The sequence below is a fragment of the Canis lupus genome, chromosome 2, assembly GCF_048164855.1.
Source record: "Canis lupus baileyi chromosome 2, mCanLup2.hap1, whole genome shotgun sequence".
Lineage (NCBI taxonomy): Eukaryota > Metazoa > Chordata > Mammalia > Carnivora > Canidae > Canis > Canis lupus.
This window is the reverse complement of record NC_132839.1, coordinates 63,619,822-63,636,038: the sequence shown is the minus strand read 5'-3', so window position 1 is coordinate 63,636,038 and position 16,217 is coordinate 63,619,822. Positions and strand designations below refer to the sequence as shown.

The 16,217-nt window shown below is 62.7% G+C and overlaps 2 protein-coding genes across 2 annotated transcripts; both read left to right on the top strand.

Moving 5' to 3' along the window:
- Positions 1-767: 767 nt before the first annotated feature.
- Positions 768-3,066, top strand: NICOL1 (NELL2 interacting cell ontogeny regulator 1). The gene is made up of 4 exons (XM_072804322.1): positions 768-882; positions 1,429-1,583; positions 1,755-1,843; positions 2,953-3,066. Exons 1-4 carry the CDS (start codon positions 809-811, stop codon positions 3,016-3,018), a joined length of 384 nt encoding a protein of 127 aa, XP_072660423.1. The 5' UTR covers positions 768-808; the 3' UTR covers positions 3,019-3,066.
- Positions 3,067-8,822: 5,756 nt separating this feature from the next.
- On the top strand, positions 8,823-15,574 carry NAT8L (N-acetyltransferase 8 like). Its single transcript, XM_072804280.1, has 3 exons — positions 8,823-9,284; positions 10,634-10,798; positions 13,277-15,574. The coding sequence occupies exons 1-3, from the start codon at positions 8,909-8,911 to the stop codon at positions 13,642-13,644; spliced, it is 909 nt and encodes a 302-aa protein (XP_072660381.1). The 5' UTR covers positions 8,823-8,908; the 3' UTR covers positions 13,645-15,574.
- The last annotated feature ends 643 nt before the right edge of the window (positions 15,575-16,217 follow it).

Here is a 16,217-nt window from a genome sequence, read left to right as displayed (position 1 = left end):
CTCACGCGGGGGGACGTGGGCCTGGGGCGCCTCCTCCTAGGGCCTTGTAGGGACCCAGGAGCCGCCAAGGGGGGCCTATCATTTCCAGAGGGGCCGGGCCCACCCCGCACACGTGGGCCCCGCGGGAACTGAGGCCCGCGCGCCTCGGGTGCCTGGGGGACCAAGCGGGGCTCTTCCAACAATCCGCAGATTCACCAGGGAGGGCACAGAGAGGCCCAGCGGCCCCTCCGCGGTCACACAGCATCGCAAGGCGGGAGGGCCCCAGGGCTGGGAGAGGCGGGGCCGGAAAGGCGCCCGGTGTCCACGCACCGAGAGGTGGACGGGTCAGAGGCGAAGGCGCCGGGGAGTGAGGACCAGAGAGGCTGGACTCCCCCCTCCCCACGCCTGGTTCGCTCCTAGGGCTGACCTCCCCGGGGCAATCCGACCCGACGGGATCCTACCGGCCGGCGAGGAGCCTCCCCAGGCCCTGGCGTGCACAGAGCCCCTCCCTCAAGATGGGCCCCAGGGAAACCCCCAGACTCCGCACCGCCGGACTCCAGCAGCAGATTTCCCGCTTTTTCAGCTCCGCTCCGGCCCACAGTGGCTCTGGAGGTTCCGCCCAGACGCTGCCTCCTCCTGGCAGCCCTCCGGACTCCAACGCCAGTGAACCTGGCTGCAGGGTGGCTGCAGGCAAAACCTTCCCCAAGGGCCGAGCACTTGGGAGTCTCGGAGCTTCCTTGGTCCCTTTAAACTGGTGGTTCGAGCAGTCCCGGGGTTCCCATGACAACGACGGCGGAGGGGGGACCCGGGCGCGGTCCGGCCGGAGCGCATGCGCGGTGCGCGCCCGACGCAGCACGTCCTCCGGAGTCGCGGGCGCTGCTGTCGCGGGGTCCCTGAACCGCGGTGAGGGCGGGGTGGGGCGTTCGCGGGCCTGGAGGGCGGGTGGAGGGCTCGGGGTGCAGGGGCGCGAGGGTCCCTGGACTGGGGTGAGGGCGGGGTAAGGAGTCTGTGAACCCCGGTGAGGGCGGGGCGGGGCGGGAGGGGTTCGCGGGCCCGGGATGGGGTGGGGTACCGGGGCCCATGAACCGGGGTGAAGGCGGGGCGGGGGATTCGTGGGCCCAGGGCGGCGAGGGGGGTGAGGGGGGCCATGAACCGGGGTGAGGGCGGGGCGGGGGGTCCGTGAACCGCGACGAGAACGGGGTGGGAGGGGTTCGCGGGCCGGGCGGGTGGAGCGAGGATGGGGCGTGGGGGTCCGTGAACCGGGATGAGGACGGGGTTTCTCTGGTCCCGGGAGTGAGCGCAGGATGGGACGGGTTCACGGCCCCGGGGGCGCGGTGAGGGCGGGCTGCGAGGGGTTTCCGGCCGCGGCGGGACGGGTTCGTGGGCGGGGGGGGAGTTGGGGGCGGGGTGGGGGGTCTGTGAAGCCGCTGATCCCCGCGGCTCGTGCAGGGCGCCCCGGCTCCTGCGCTCGGCCATGGCCCCCCCGCCTCCCTGCAGGCTCCCGAGGTCGCTGCCGCCGTGGCTGCTGCTGCTGCTGAGCGTGGCCTTGCTGGGTGTCCAGGCCCGTGCCGAGCCCGCCGCCGGGAGCGCCGTCCCCGCGCAGAGTACGTGCGTCGCGGAGGGTCCGCGCGGGCCCGACAGCGCCCGGGTGCGAGAGCTCCGCGCCTGCCCATTGTTCCCGGCACCCACCGGCCGGGCCGCCCCTTGGGTGGGAGGAGCTCGGGTGGGATTGCGCCGGGGCCGCCTGCCCTGCACCCTGACGCTCGCCTCCGTAGGCCGCCCGTGCGTGGACTGCCACGCGTTCGAGTTCATGCAGCGCGCCCTGCAGGACCTACGGAAGACAGCCTACAGCCTGGACTCCAGGGTGAGCCCCCCCACCCGGCCGGGAGGGGCTGCGCAGGGTGGAAGGGGGGCAAGGACCTGCGCCACAAACCCTTCTGCCCGCATCTGGCTCCAGATGCTGGCCTCTGAGGGCTGTTCTGGGCGCAGGTCTCACCCCTGAGCAGTCCGCCTGAAATACCCAGCTTCCAGCCCCATGAGGGAGGAGGCCCCTCTTCCCCAAGACCTCGTTGGGCTTTTTTCCCCTGTGAGTCTTGCCCAGAACTGAGGAAGAACCTCCAGTTTCAATTCAGCATCCCTCCACATGGGGCAGTGAGGCCCCATGGCAGGAAAAGAGGGGGTCATTTTCTCTGGGTCAGAAAGGGGTATGGGGGGAGGCATGGGCAAGAACTGGCAGCTCGGGCAGGGCAGTCTGGGAGGCTCTGCACCCCCCCTCACCCTGGGAGGAGTGGGTGGGCACACAGGGTGCCTGGTTGCAGAGGTCACCCCCAAATCTGGGAGGAACACTGGGCCCCCTCCCACACTCTCCCACGTCCCCCTGTGCCTCAGCCAAAGTAGTCTTCACTTAGGACAGAGATATGTACTCCTTTTGGGAAAGGGGGAGAATTGCCTGGCCCCATTTTCTGGCCAGCTCCCCAGAGCCCTGGGGAGGTCTCCAGGGTCTGAATCTCATTGAGTCTGGAGCTGGGCTCCTGGGAGGATCAGCTCCCCACCCATCTTGGGGATGGCATTGGTGGGGGCCCAGAGAGGGGGCATATGTGTTAAGGGAAGGTCACTGAAAAGTTGTCCAGGCCTAGCATCAGTGCATGCAGGGTCCCAGACAGGACAGCTGTGCTGGAAGAAACTGCAGAGAGGCTAGTGGAAGAGAAGCGTGGGATGAGGAAGAGGTCCACAGGGTAGCAGAGTGTCCTACCATCAGTGTGTTTGGGGAGCTCTAAGGTCTCAGGAGCAGGTGGAGAGGGTACTGCCTGTGGGGGAAGCCAGGAGATGGAGTGTCTTTGGGAGCTGGTGGGTGAGAGCAGTGGCTGGGAGCTGGTGGGTAGGAGCTGGTAGGTGGGAGCTGGCTGGTAGGAGCTGGTGGGTGGGAGCAGTGGTGCTACCCTCCTGCCCTCACTGCCCCCTGTTGCTTTGCAGACGGAGACTCTCCTGCTGCAGGCCGAGCGCCGGGCCCTGTGTGCCTGCTGGCCTTCCGGGCGCTGAGGACCCTCAGACACCACTGTTCTTCATCAATAAATACCTGGCCCAGCACACTGTGTCTTGTCTCCCTGTTCTGGCCACCAGGGCCCACCTGCGTCGCCCCTAGGAGTCCTTGCTTGGACCTTTCTGTGGGCTTTGGCTTCCCAGCTGTTCCATGTGGGCCGAGGCCCTCTTGATACCCGCTCCACACTGGTACCAGTGCTGAGCAGGTTGACAGGTCTAGCCAAACATGTAGACCTTTACCCACAGGCACTATGTGGTTGCTGCAAGTCTGCCTTCGGACACTTGCTCTTGCTTTGAGGCCAGGGGAGTGTAGAAGCTGGCCTCATCCCCTGGAACAGCTGTCCCAGTGCTGAGCCCCCCTCCCCCCAGGCTCTTCTGCACTGCGTTGGAGATGACTGTTATGTGAGTTCCTTAGAGGCCCAGCCAGTGGATCTCCACATAGCCTAGCCTGAGGTGGCTGCCAGGAGAGCCAGGGGGGAAGGCTCCTCTGGGAACAGAGGGCTAGCACAGTCCCCACAGCCTCCACCCAGCCCTTGGGCACCATGGAGTAGGACTCTGGGCCTGCGTACAAGTGTTGTGCCTTCGGCTAACAGGCCCACTCTCATCACATGTTTGTGGCACAGCACCAGGCAGAAGCTCTCCAGGAGAAACAGGTGACCCTCCTCCCTCCCTCCATTCATTCCGTAGATGTTTTGTATTACCAGAGCAATGCTTTGGAACATCCAGGAGCATGGTAGGGCCGTGACTGGAAGTGACAGCTCTGGGACACTTGGCTTTTCTGGGGTTGCAGTTCCCTACTTGTGGCTGCCTGGTGCAACATGGTGCTCCTGTGCTGCTGCCTGGCCTCTGGTGGGTAGAGGTGGACATTTCTGGTCTGCTGCCAGAGGGGGCGGATAGCCCAGCTTTATCTTTACTGAGACCCTTCCTCCAGGCCTCTGAGCTCCACAGGATCTGCCCTGCCCTGGCTCCCACCCCCACTGGCCTTCTAACCCGGAACCTGTTTTTTCCTCAGTGTTTTTCTGCCTAGAAGTGCCTGGCACATACCTGCCAGTCGGTATGTCTGGAAACAGTGAGCAAACCAGAGTCCTACCTTGGTGGTGGTGGGAGGTTGAGCTAGATGTCTGGCAGTGATTAGCCTGTGAACTCTAAAGCAGGTCAGAGAGAGACGGAGGGGCTGAAGCCATGTAAAGCTTAGGTCAGCCCTCAATTCTGGAAATGAATGGGGTACTCAGTGGCAGGGATCAGAATTCTCCTGTCTTGGGACTGCAGAAAAAAGTTAAGTGCTGACCCGCAGGTGTCTCCTGTCAGGGCCCTGCCCAGACGGTGCTGAGTTCCATTGGTTGGCTTCAGTCACATTGCCATCCTTGGCTGTGGGGGAGGTGGGGATGTACCACAGTCTGGGCTTGGGTTGTCAGATTTAGCAAATACAGATCTAGGACCCATATGAAAAGTATAAAAAGCACAAATACTTCTAGTGTAAGTACTCGTTAGTATAAGTATGTTCTATGCAGTATTAAGGACATATTTATACTAAAAATTATTCATTTATCCAAAATTTAGATTTAACTGGGCACCCTATATTTTGTGGGCAGCCACGAGCTCAGGCACAAGTTGGGGTTTCTATTACTATGCAAGATAGGGACAGCAGAGGGATGCCTGGGTGGCTCAGAGGTTGAGCATGTGCCTTCGGCTCAGGGCATGATCCTAGGATCCTAGGATTGAGTCCCACGTCAGGCTCCCTGCAGGGAGCCTGCTTCTCCCTCTGCCTATGTCTCTACCTCTTTCTCTGTCTTTCAAGAATAAATAAATAAAATCTTTTAAAAAATAAAATGACTTAGGTTTTTGTTTTGTTTTGTTTTAAAGATAGGGTTGGCTGAGGGCTTGTCTTAGAAACCCTTTCATAGGAGTATTCTTTGGAAGGAAGTCAGAGCACAAGCTCCCAAGACAAGGCCTGGAGTGGCAGGTGGAGGATCCAGGAGGCTGATAGCATGTAGGTTCTGTCCTAGAGCTGTGATATCACCTTCCTGCTCATCTGTAGGGAGGTTTAGTCAAGAGTGTCTCATGACTATATGTGTAAATATGATTCTTGGCTAAGCAGTGAATTGGGAATGCATTAACTTTTGGACAGCTTTAGTTTTTCCTGGACTTGATGTTTGCCTTTATGTTCCCACACTTTCTGTCTTTATCACATCCTTACCTTCAAGTCATCTCTATGCTCCCTGCCAGACCCTGGTCCTCCTGCTCCCTACTAGCTGGGTACTCCTACTGTCCACTGCCCATCTTTCACTCTTCTGGTATGGAGTCACTGTTTCCTAGACCTCTTGTCATCCTCTCCATGCGGCATGACTTCAAGTATCTTCCTAGAAAACAGTGTGGTAATTAAACTTTCTGAGTTGGCCTCTCTGAAAATATCTTTTGCTGGCATGTTCAATTCACAGCCCCTCCTACCTTGGGGCCTTTGCACAGGCTGTCACCTCTCCATGGATTTGCCTACTTGGCCTCCTCCATGACCTGCCTCATTCTTTAGTTCTTTATCTATCCTACCTTGCTTTTTGTTTGTCCCTAAGGGATGTTAGATCTTTGATTTATTTTATTAGTTTATTTCCTGCCCCTCCCCTGCAGGATTGGAAAGCCACAGGAGGACAGGGCTTTCTTCTTTTCAGAGGTGGATAGAGGGTGGAAGGGAAGGATGGGTACTTCAGGGATGCCAGGTGAGGAGGTTAGGCAGTCTGAGTCCACCAGCTGCTGGCAGCCAGTGCCTGTCAGGAGCTTCTTTTCCTCCCACCCCCAGGACATTCTTGGGATTGAAGGTCCACAAAAAGTGCTGGACAGACTTTAATCAGGAGTCTCAGTTCCTTAGCTTGGGGAAATAATAATAATCATTATTATGTCATAGTTGTTCCCTCCTCTTTCCTCTTTGGGCAGCTCCTTCAGTTGCACACTGGACTTCCCATCTGGTCTTTTTTTTTTCTTCCCATCTCCTGGTCTTTTGGTTCATTTCCCTGGAGACCCCTTAGCTTTCTTCCAGTGCTCCCACCCACCTCTGTTGCTTCCCAGGACTCCTGTACCTCTGACCACTGGTGAAGTTTGGGTCTCGGTCCCCAGTTCTCCCCCAGCAGGGACAAACTGGCCCTCTCCACTTCTTGGAGGAGACACCATGGGTCTGTCCCTGAATGGACTCACAGTCCCTTCCTCAGCTTGGAGTGAGGGCTTTTCTGCTAATGCACCATCCTGTGTTTGGTGCCCCCTCCCAGCACTGAGCAGGGGAGGCCCAGGACACCCACCCTACTTGACCTTTGGAGTCTAGGCAGGGTCCCGCCCCTCTTGCGTGGGCCCAGACCTAGCTCTGATGGTGGGGACTGGTGGGAGAGAGGCTGGAATTGCAGGTGGTCGGGGCCACCCAGGTATCTCGGGTGCAGGTGCAGAAGAGACTCGGAGCAGCAGAAGCTGGAAGGGTGTACAGGAGAATGGACTGGGAGAAGGGATCTCCCCAAATTCACAAGCCTCGATTTCCTTGTCTGTGAAATGGATTCCTGATGTGGGCAGAGAGCATGGGAAGTGTGGGGGGCACCTTCAGGTCACTGGGGAGGGAACAGGCTCAGCAGCAGGCCTGGGACCCTGCTTCCTGTGCAGACTTCCCTTCCCTTTAAAGGTACCCCCACTCCAAGTGCTAAAGCCCAGGTCCTGAGGTCTCCAACATCTTGTCCCAGGGGTCCAGGTTTGTCCCTTCCAAGCTGAGTCTGGCTGTCTCCTTCCCATCTCCTGGCACTCTCCAGGGCCCTCTAGACCAGGACAAGTCAAGCCATCATGGGCAGGCAGTGGTTGGGGGGGGGGCGGTAAGGGGGAACAGGGTAGGGCATCAAGGACTTGGGGATGGAGGTGAGGTCAGGTCACCTGGAAGAAGGGACCTCTGCAGATACAGGGCCAACCAAAGTCAGGCTGGTGGAAGCACAAGTCCTCCCCCCTCACCATGGGCTTGACTGTTGGGGCCAGAGGAGGGGTAGCTTTGAGCTCAGAGTCTTGGGGGGGAGGTGGGTTGGGTAATAGCCAGCAGAAGCGGTGGCTCTCTAGGGGCTGGGCCACTCTGCACAGTGGGACCTCTTCACACTAAGTCTGGGGTCAGAGGTCAGAGATCAGGACACTGCCCAGGAGCTCCTGGATCCTCCACCTGGTTCTCCATTCTCCTGGCCCCTGTCACAGAGAGTGTTCCCCAAATCTAGAGCCATGCCTCCCCTTCCTCTGAAGCCCCTGGACACTTGCAGATACTTCAGCCACCTCTCTCCATTCCTGTTCTTCCTGCCTGGACTTGCCTGGCTTAGCCAGGACACTTCTGCCGTCCACCTGGTCAACCTGAGGACGCCCTGGAGCCTGGTCCACTGTGGCTGGTTAGGGCTCCGGGCAGCACTCAGGGAGCACATGGAGGGACTTCTGAATGGATCTGTGGGCTCCTTTGAGATTCACCATGATTTCACATTCCTCTCCGGGAAGATAAGAGCCAGGTCCCAGACAAATCCTGGCATCTGGGAAAGACGGTGCCGGGTGACTTCCCATTTTGGCTGCCCCCTCCCACCACGGTCCTTGCACTGGCGGTCTGGCTGCGGACCGTTCAGCTCCTGGGTCTGGAGTTCTCACTCTGCCCAGATCCCTTGGCGTGACGCTGGCGAGGGGTTGTCCCCTCTAGATAATCGCAGCTGCCTCGCTGGGGGCTGAGGGTCCTCTAGGTCTCGACTCTAACCATGCGGATGTGGTGAACTCAGGTCCAGGCTGCCCCGCGGGGTCATCATGGGGAAGGGGTGCACTGCAAGCTGCAGGGGGCTGGGTTCATAAAGTGTTAGGGGAGGGATCTGGGATTCCCTGTCCCCCACCCTCACCCTCCGTCCCTGGCCCGCAGCGTCGGCAGGGCTCGCAGGGACCTGGAAGACTCAGCAAGAACATCCCCCCCCTCACCCGCACCTGCACCGAGATCGTGGAGCGCATGCGCGGGCCAAGGAGGGTGGCGGGAGGGGGGGGCGGGCCGGGAGGGGTCCTACCAGCCCAGCGCCCCCGGTGCCCGCTGTGGGAATTCGGTGTCTGAGCGGAAGGTTGCCGTGCTGCGCGCGGCCGCGGGGGGCTGCGGGCGACCTGGGCATCAGAGCCCGCCCAGACCGCATACCCGCGCGTCCAGCCCGGGTGGCCCCGGGCGCAGATTCCCAGGGGCGCCAGGCCGGGCGTCGCATTCAGACAAAGGGGCGGGAGACGGAGATGGAGATGGTTCGGTGACTGCGCCCGGAGGCCGAAGAAGAGGAGGACACGGCGCCGCGGGCCCCAGCGGCCCGGCCTCGGGACCGGGAGCTCCCAGGCCCGCGCGGAGGGGTGGCGGCGCGGGGGTGCAGGGGCCGGGCAGGAGGCATCCCCTCCGGGCCGGGAACCTCGGTCGCCTCGCGGGGCTCTGCCGCTCCGTCGTGCCCCGGGCCGCCCGCGCCAGCCCCCGCCCAGGCGCACGCCCGCTGGCCGCCCGCACCCGCCGCCGCGCAGCGCCCAAGTGTGCCATCGGGCGGGCGCGGAGGCGGTGTTTGCTCCCACCCCCGAGATCACATGGTGACCCTCGGCAGCCAATGCAGTGGACGCTAGGACCCTGCGGGACCCCGGGCGCCGCGACTGCACCGGCGCCGCTGCATTATAAATACTTCTCCAAAATGCGGCGCAGCTCCCTGCGCGCGCCCCGGCCGCCCGCCGCCTCCGCCCCGCGCCCCTGAGCCGCCGCCGCCGCCGCCGCCGCCGCCGCCGCCGCCGCCGCCGCCGCTGCCGCCGCCGCCGCGGGTCCGAGGGCGCCGCGCCCTTGCCCTGGGCCCGGGCTGTGCCCGCCCGCAGCCCGGCCCGCGTCCCCGCGCTGCGCCGCCCGGCCGGGTGCATGCATTGTGGGCCTCCCGACATGGTCTGCGAGACGAAGATCGTGGCCGCCGAGGACCATGAGGCGCTGCCGGGGGCCAAGAAGGACGCGCTGCTCGCCGCCGCCGGCGCCATGTGGCCCCCGCTGCCAGCCGCGCCCGGGCCGGCCGCCGCGCCCCCCGCGCCCCCGCCCGCGCCGGGTCCCCAGCCCCGCGGCAGCGCGGGGGGCGCGGGCCCGCCGGGGGGGCGCGGCGTGTACATCCGCGAGTTCCGCGCGGCCGAGCAGGAGGCGGCGCGCCGCATCTTCTACGACGGCATCATGGAGCGCATCCCCAACACGGCCTTCCGAGGCCTGCGGCAGCACCCGCGCACGCAGCTGCTCTACGCCCTGCTGGCCGGTCAGTGCCCCCGCCTGCCGCAGTCCGCGCCCGCCCGCCCCGCCGGGCACCGACGCACCGGACGCCCGCAGCTCGCTCGCCCCGGCCGCGCTGCCCTGCTTGCCCAGGACTCAGCCCGGGAGGGGAGCGGGGCCCCTCCTGCCCCCCCTCCCCCGCCACCTCCCGACCCCCTTGCTCGCGCACCGACGCGCACCCGCACGCCACCGGCTTTCTGCGGCGGCCTGGGGCGAGGTGGCACCGGCGGTGGCATCCGGGCTCCCGGCCAAAGCGCGCCGGGCGGGGGCGTGGGAACGAGCGGGGCGGAGGGTGGGGGGCTGCGGGCGGGGGTCTGCGGGCGGGGGGAGGGCCGGTGTCCCCACCTGCGTTCCCTCTGCGTCCCCTTCTGCGCGGGCCCCGCCTCTGCGGCCCCTTCCCAGGTCATCGCGGGTGGGGGCGGGGTGGCGGCAGGTAGCGCCCGCTGCTGAGGCTCCGCGCCTGGCGCGTGTAACTATATATAATCCACGGGGCGGGGGAGGCTGCCTCGGAGGCTCCAAGTGCTAATTTATGAGGGGAAGACAGCCAGCTCCCCGGGGTGCCGGGGGAGGGTAAGCACCGACAAGGCAAAGCAAGGGGGCCGCGGGGGGCGGGCAGCCCCCGCAGGAACTTGGAGACCTTTGCCGGGGCCCCAGGAAGGTGGCTGTTCCCATTCCACAGATGAGGAGCTTGAGGCTGGGGGTTGTCAAGCTCCCAAGGTCATGCGGCGAAAGTGACTTTCACCGCAGGCGCCTCTGCCTCCTGGCTGCCTGGATGGATCTGGTAGCAATCTCCCGCTTGCCTCCGTCACTCCCCCTGCCCCATCCATAACCCTGAGGGCCTGGCCTTGGGAAGAAGGGGCCCCCTCCCACTCCCAGCGTTTACAAGGCTCAGACAGCCTGGAGGGCCTGTGTGAGCAGCTCCTTGGCTCCCCACCTCCCTGGAGCCACCGGGTGTATGCAAAGCTCCTTCCACAGCTGGGGGACCCCATGGGTGGTGGGCAGGGGCCACCCCTTCAAGGAGCCTGCCTGGGCCTGTTGCTGCTGCCCTCCAGGGGCACTGCTGTGCTCAGAACTTAGGGACGTTGGGTCACCCAATAGCACTCCCTACTGTAGGAAGTTTGGCACTGGGGAGAAGAGGAAGGAGCTGGTAGGCTGACCCATGGCTCCCACTGGGAAGACAGCTGGGGCATAGTTGGTGTGGCCTTTCCTCTGCACCCAGGTCCGACTGGCTCCTTTAGCCTGGAGCGACTGCGGGGGGGGGGGTGTCCCTGGTCCCTGACCCCAGGGGCTTCACCACCTGCTCACTGAGGCCACCTCTCCCACCTCTCCCTGCAGTGCTCTGTTTTGCCCTGACCCGCTCGCTGCTGCTGACGTGCCTGGTGCCAGCAGGGCTGCTGGGCCTGCGCTATTACTACAGCCGGAAGGTGGTCCTGGCCTACCTGGACTGCGCTCTGCACACGGACATGGCTGACATCGAGCAGTACTACATGAAGCCGCCGGGTGAGTCCCACATGTCCCCAGCCTTTTTCTGTCCCCACCCTTTGCTCCTCCTGCCCTCTCATGGCCCCCGCTCCAGGAGAACCCCCTAGCACCAAGCAGCTCAGGACAGACAGGCCCAGGGTGGGGCTTGGCTAGTGCCCCTGGTGACCTGAACCTCCTGAGGTCACTGAGGGCTTGGACATGGGTTGGGGGTACAGCAGGGGGCAGGGACTGGGGTGCTGGGGCAAGGCCCCCGAGCATCCACCCAGACCCTAGACCTCCGGCTTGCTGTCCCAGTGCTCTGTGCTGCCGGCAGAAGGCCCTTGCTCTGAGTTTTTCTCATCTCTTGTTGGGCCTGCTATGCTGGATTGTGGGTTGGGCTGCAGTGCCAGGGACCCATGTGGTAGGTGCAGAGGATCTCAGGTGGGAACAGGCTTTCGGTGGGGGTTACTGATGGCTAGAAGAGCAAGGCTGTTGAGCAAGGCCTTCACTTCTGCCTCTGGGCCACTTAGTGAGGCGGAGGGTCTCACCCAGCACCCCCCACCCCAGCCTTCCCGAGGAGGAGGGACTGGGTCTGGTCTGGAGGGGTCTGCAGCTCCCTGGGGGCTCTTCTCCACGCTGACCTGGGGCAGGCTGGATTCTGGGTCACAGGACCACATGGTTTGCTTTGGGTCCTGAGTCAGAGAAGGGAGCCTCTGTCTCCGCCCTCTGGGGTGTGAGGGTCTGGTGCTGGTGCTAGAGGGCTCCCAGGCTGAGGAGAGGGAGCGGTTGTGGGCTCCACGGTTGATGAGGGTGTAGGAGGAGCCTGGTGAGTGCCAGCAGTGGGCAGCTGGGACGAGAGAGGCAAGGCATCCCAGAGTAAGGGTGCCCTGCTTTGGCACAGCCAGTTCCCATGCCCACTGGCTCCATCCAGGCTGGCCCTGCCCTGCCCTGCCCCTGACTCCACCCCCATCCCTACCTCAGCAGCTGCCTGGCCAGCCTTTGGCACCTTGGGCTCTCCTTGACACTTTTCTAAGCTTGAATTCAGCTTATTGTCCTCCATGGGATCGTGGTGTCAGCCCAGCTCTGCCCAGGACAGGGGGAGCACAGGGGTAAGAGCCACCTAGCTGGCAGCCAGGTTCAGGCTGCAGGAGCAGAAGAGGGCTCAGGTGGGGAGTGTGCTGTGCTGTTGGTTCTGTTTTTTTGGGGCCACCGTCTCACCGTCTCCCTGGCTGTGAGTGTGGGGGCGCTGCTTGTCCTCCAGGGATGTCTGGCAGGTTGCAGGAAAGTGCCCCGGGGACAGGGAGGATGAACTGCACCGATGGTGCCATGATGCTCAGGGGATAGTCTGGCCAGGGTGTTGGGGGGATCCAGAAGCCCTGGATGGTGGGCAGGTCAGCTGGTGGAGGGTCCATCACCTGAGGGTCTGTCAGGGCAGCAGGTCCTCAGACGTTCCTGAGCCCTGGCGACATGTCACTTCTCAGGGTATGGCAGTGAAGGAGATGGGAGGCTCCCTTGGCACACAGATGGGCTGATGGGGGCCTACCCTTGGGGTGGGGTAGTGTGATGTCACTGGGCAAGGTCAGGCGCAGAATCTTTACGGGGGAGACCTGCCACTCAAGGAGAGAAGGTGGGGGTTGTTGGTGGCAGATATGGCCATGGGGGCTGGCGTGGCCACAGGCAGGGCGAGTGCAGATGGGGGTCTTCAGAGTGGTTACTCCTGTTGGCCAGCCCCTGCCTCCTTGGGCCTCTGGGTTGGCAGTCAACAGTGGAGAGCCGGCTCTCCTTGTGGCTCATGCCTGCAGACCTCCCTTCATATGTTTTCTCTCTCTCTTCTCTCATCCCCCTTTGCCCTGCTTTTCCTCTTTCTGCCTCTCATGGGGCTGTGATTGGTCCAGGTCGTGGGTGGGGATGGGATGGGATGGCTGGCCTGGCCACTGGGCTCCAGCCCAGGAGAGGCCAAGGTCAGTGGGAGGTATGTGGTGGTCCTGATCCAGGCAGGCCATGGGGCTCCCAGGCTCAGCAGTTCCTAGCATGGTTGACCGAGCCAGAGGCTTCTGAGATCTGAGGCCCCTGGGGACATGGCTCCCAGGCAGGTCCTGCTGCCCTGGCCCATCTTCGAGTTCCCATTGTAGGGGTCCTTCTGGAGGTAACCTCATGGCACCTACCTCTCTCCAGCATCCTGTTGTGGATACACGGGGACCACTGTGGTGGGCCCCAAGTGGCCGGGAGCCAGGCCAGGTAGGCTGCACCTGTGGCTAGTCCATGGCCATTCAAGCATTAGTTCTGGTGGTAACTGGGCAGAGGAGGGGTCTGTTTGGCTGAGGCCTGCCCAGCTCTTAGTCCCTGGGGGAGGGACTCTGGCCCCAGAGCTCCTCTCTGCCCAAGCTGAGGCCCAGGGCAGGGGCCGCTCTGGGGCTGCCATGGGCAGTGGGCAGGTTGGGCCTGGTGCCTTCTGCTCGGAGGGCTCTGGTGGGGCAGCTGTGTCATGCCGCAGCTCTGACTGCCTTGTCCCTGCAGGCTCCTGCTTCTGGGTGGCCGTGCTGGATGGCAACGTGGTGGGCATCGTGGCGGCGCGGGCCCACGAGGCAGACAACACAGTGGAGCTGCTGCGCATGTCCGTGGACTCGCGTTTCCGTGGCAAGGGCATCGCCAAGGCACTGGGCCGCAAGGTGCTGGAGTTCGCTCTGGTGCACAACTACTCTGCGGTGGTGTTGGGCACGACGGCCGTCAAGGTGGCCGCACACAAGCTCTACGAGTCGCTGGGCTTCAGACACATGGGCTCAAGTGACCACTACGTGCTGCCTGGCATGACCCTGTCGTTGGCTGAGCGCCTCTTCTTCCAGGTCCGCTACCACCGCTACCGCCTGCAGCTGCGCGAGGAGTGACCACTGCCCACCCGCCCGCCCACCTGCCGCCCTGGCCGCCCCATCCGCCTGTGCCCGCCTGCCCACCGCCCAGACCCGCTTTCAGACGCTCACCTTGGCGTTTGTGTTGGGTTTTTTCTTTTCAACATCACGCGGTTCTCTGGCTGGTTCTCCAGGGGGTGTGGGGCTGTTGCTCATCTGTGACACTTTGGGGGCTAGATTGTTTGCAGCCACGGCCCCTCGCCCTCCCCAGCCTGCTGGGGCTGCGTCCTGAAGAGTGACAGCATGGACCACCACGTGCCCACTCAGCTGCTCAGCCTGCTCGAGGGGCCTCTTCCAGCCCAACGCCGTCGGGGCAGGCCTAGCCTGGCCCACCAAGCACAGAACCTCTGCACCACGGCCCCTGCCCAGCAGACCCCTGGCCGCCAGCCAGGCAATGGCTCAGCTGTCAGTCCCCAGGAGGTGTGGCCTGCTGGGCTGGCCAGCTACTGCCCCATGGGGCACCGAGCTGGCCATGGGCCCCGCTTTGCTCCGTGCATGCTGAGGACATGGCCTGGCTGCAGCATGCCGCATGCCCACAGCCTCCTGCCCTGCTGCCCTGCTCAGACTGGGCCTAGACTGGTGAGCACCCCCTGCCCGGCCTTGGAGCTAGCCTGAGCTAGAGCTAGCCCTGGCAGCCCACCTGCTCTCTGGAGGGCTTGCCTGTCTCTCACCATCCCTTGCTCTGCCCGGCCCAGCTTTGCTTTGACATTGAGTCATGTTTCTTTCCTTTTGGTCTCTGTCCCTCCTCTGCCCCGGCTTTGCTGATTGGCATCATCACCCAGGTGTGGTTCCCGTAGCAACCTGTTGCACAGCCTGGTCAGGGTCCTACAGGAGAGCAGAGGGGAGACAGTCATGCAGTCGCCTGTCCCCAGTGCCAGCTAGATGATGGTGGCCTCTCCCAGACCTCCCCGAGGACCACTCTGCCTAGCGGCTGATGGGCTCTGTCCTGTGAATCGTACTAAGCCAGGCCGCTGCCAACACCACTGAGCCCACAGCTTCTCCCAGCCTGAAACCGACCTATTTTTTAATAAGTTATTTAGACAGAATAGCACTCTGCATGACTTTAATTCTTGGGACAAAATGGTAGTTTATACCTTAACATACACACACATACACACATACCTGTGTGGTCTAGAATATGCACTATTTCTGGCCCAGTTTGGTGGGGGCGGGTGGCTGGGTGGGTGGAAGGTTTCAGATTTTGAGATCTGGAGGGAGACCCTGATTTAGCATTCTTTCCCCCAAAAGAGCATTCCTGGGTTGTGAGGAGGCTCTGGGGAGCCCTTGTCCAGCCTTGACTTGTGCGACTGAGGCCAGGGGTGGCAGCAGATTCCCTGCTGCCTTTGGGAGGGATGAGTGCTGTCTACTTTGGCTTGGGGGTAGGGGTGGCCTGGCTGTGCCCCCAGCCTCTCCTTCCTGAGGTGGGAGGCAGCTGGCAGGTGTAGGGTGGCCTGGACAGTGGGGGGACAAGAGGGTTGGCAGTGCCCACAGGTCCAGCTTGGAGTCCTGGGCCCAGCTACAGTGGTAGGAAGGCCGTAAATGCCCACGGAGGCCCCTCTGTTTTGGGAGCTGGGAGGGAGGAGGATGGTGGACCATGGGTCTGGGTCCCACATACGGGATGCGGAGGGGATGTTCTTGAAAAGGCACTTGGGAAACGAGCAGATGAGTGAAATAAGCCCAGTTTGCCGAGGGGCCTTTTGTGCTGTCAGCAGTCGGGATATTTGCAGAACATTGTATAGCCCCCACTCTCCCCTGTACATTTCTCCCTGGTGGCGTCCCGTCCCTGCTTGGGGACAGGAGTTTTGTAGACTGTACAGAAATCGGCACCCTATTTTCTTGCAGCTCTCAGATTTTGTTAATCTGGATTATACAGACAGACGTAAAGTGTTTTAGCAAAATGGAAAACAAACAGTTGTGCCTTTTTCCTCTTTTTGTTTGGTTTGGTTTCGGCTCGGGGCGGCCTTAGTCGGTGTGGGGACTGCGGGGGCTGTGGCTGGTCTGAGGCCTGGCTGGGCAGGAGGGGCAGGTAGGGGCTGCGCGGGGTCAGCACAGTGGGCTGTGTCTTGTCAGTGGTAGCTTGGGGACACCACCGGCTTCTGTTGATCCTGTGCCTTTGGAGCCCCTGGTCCCTGGTGTGGGGACACATGGGTGGGGGCCGTTTGAGCCCACTGGGGGTGTGGCAGAGCCTGGGGCTCTGGAGCGGCCAGTGTCTGCTGGACATGGACCAAAGCATGTCACCAGGGCTGCTCCCCGGGATGTATGGCCCTCTCCTGTCCTCCTGGGGTCCATGTAGGGTATGGGCTGGGTGGGCTGCAGCGTCTCCCCCAGTTGGATGGCTGGACTAGTGACAGAGGGTAGTGACACTGGCTGGATTCTGCACCTTTCTTTACTGCCCTTTTGTTGCTGCCAAGACTTAGGAGAGAGGCCAGGAGGGGTGTGACAGGGTGGCCATGTGTCTGGAGCCCTGCTGCCCCACCACTGAAGTGGCCAGGGACTCTTGTGTGCTCACCAGCCGGGTGTACCCTGTACGTGGGACAGGGCCCTTGCCTGGC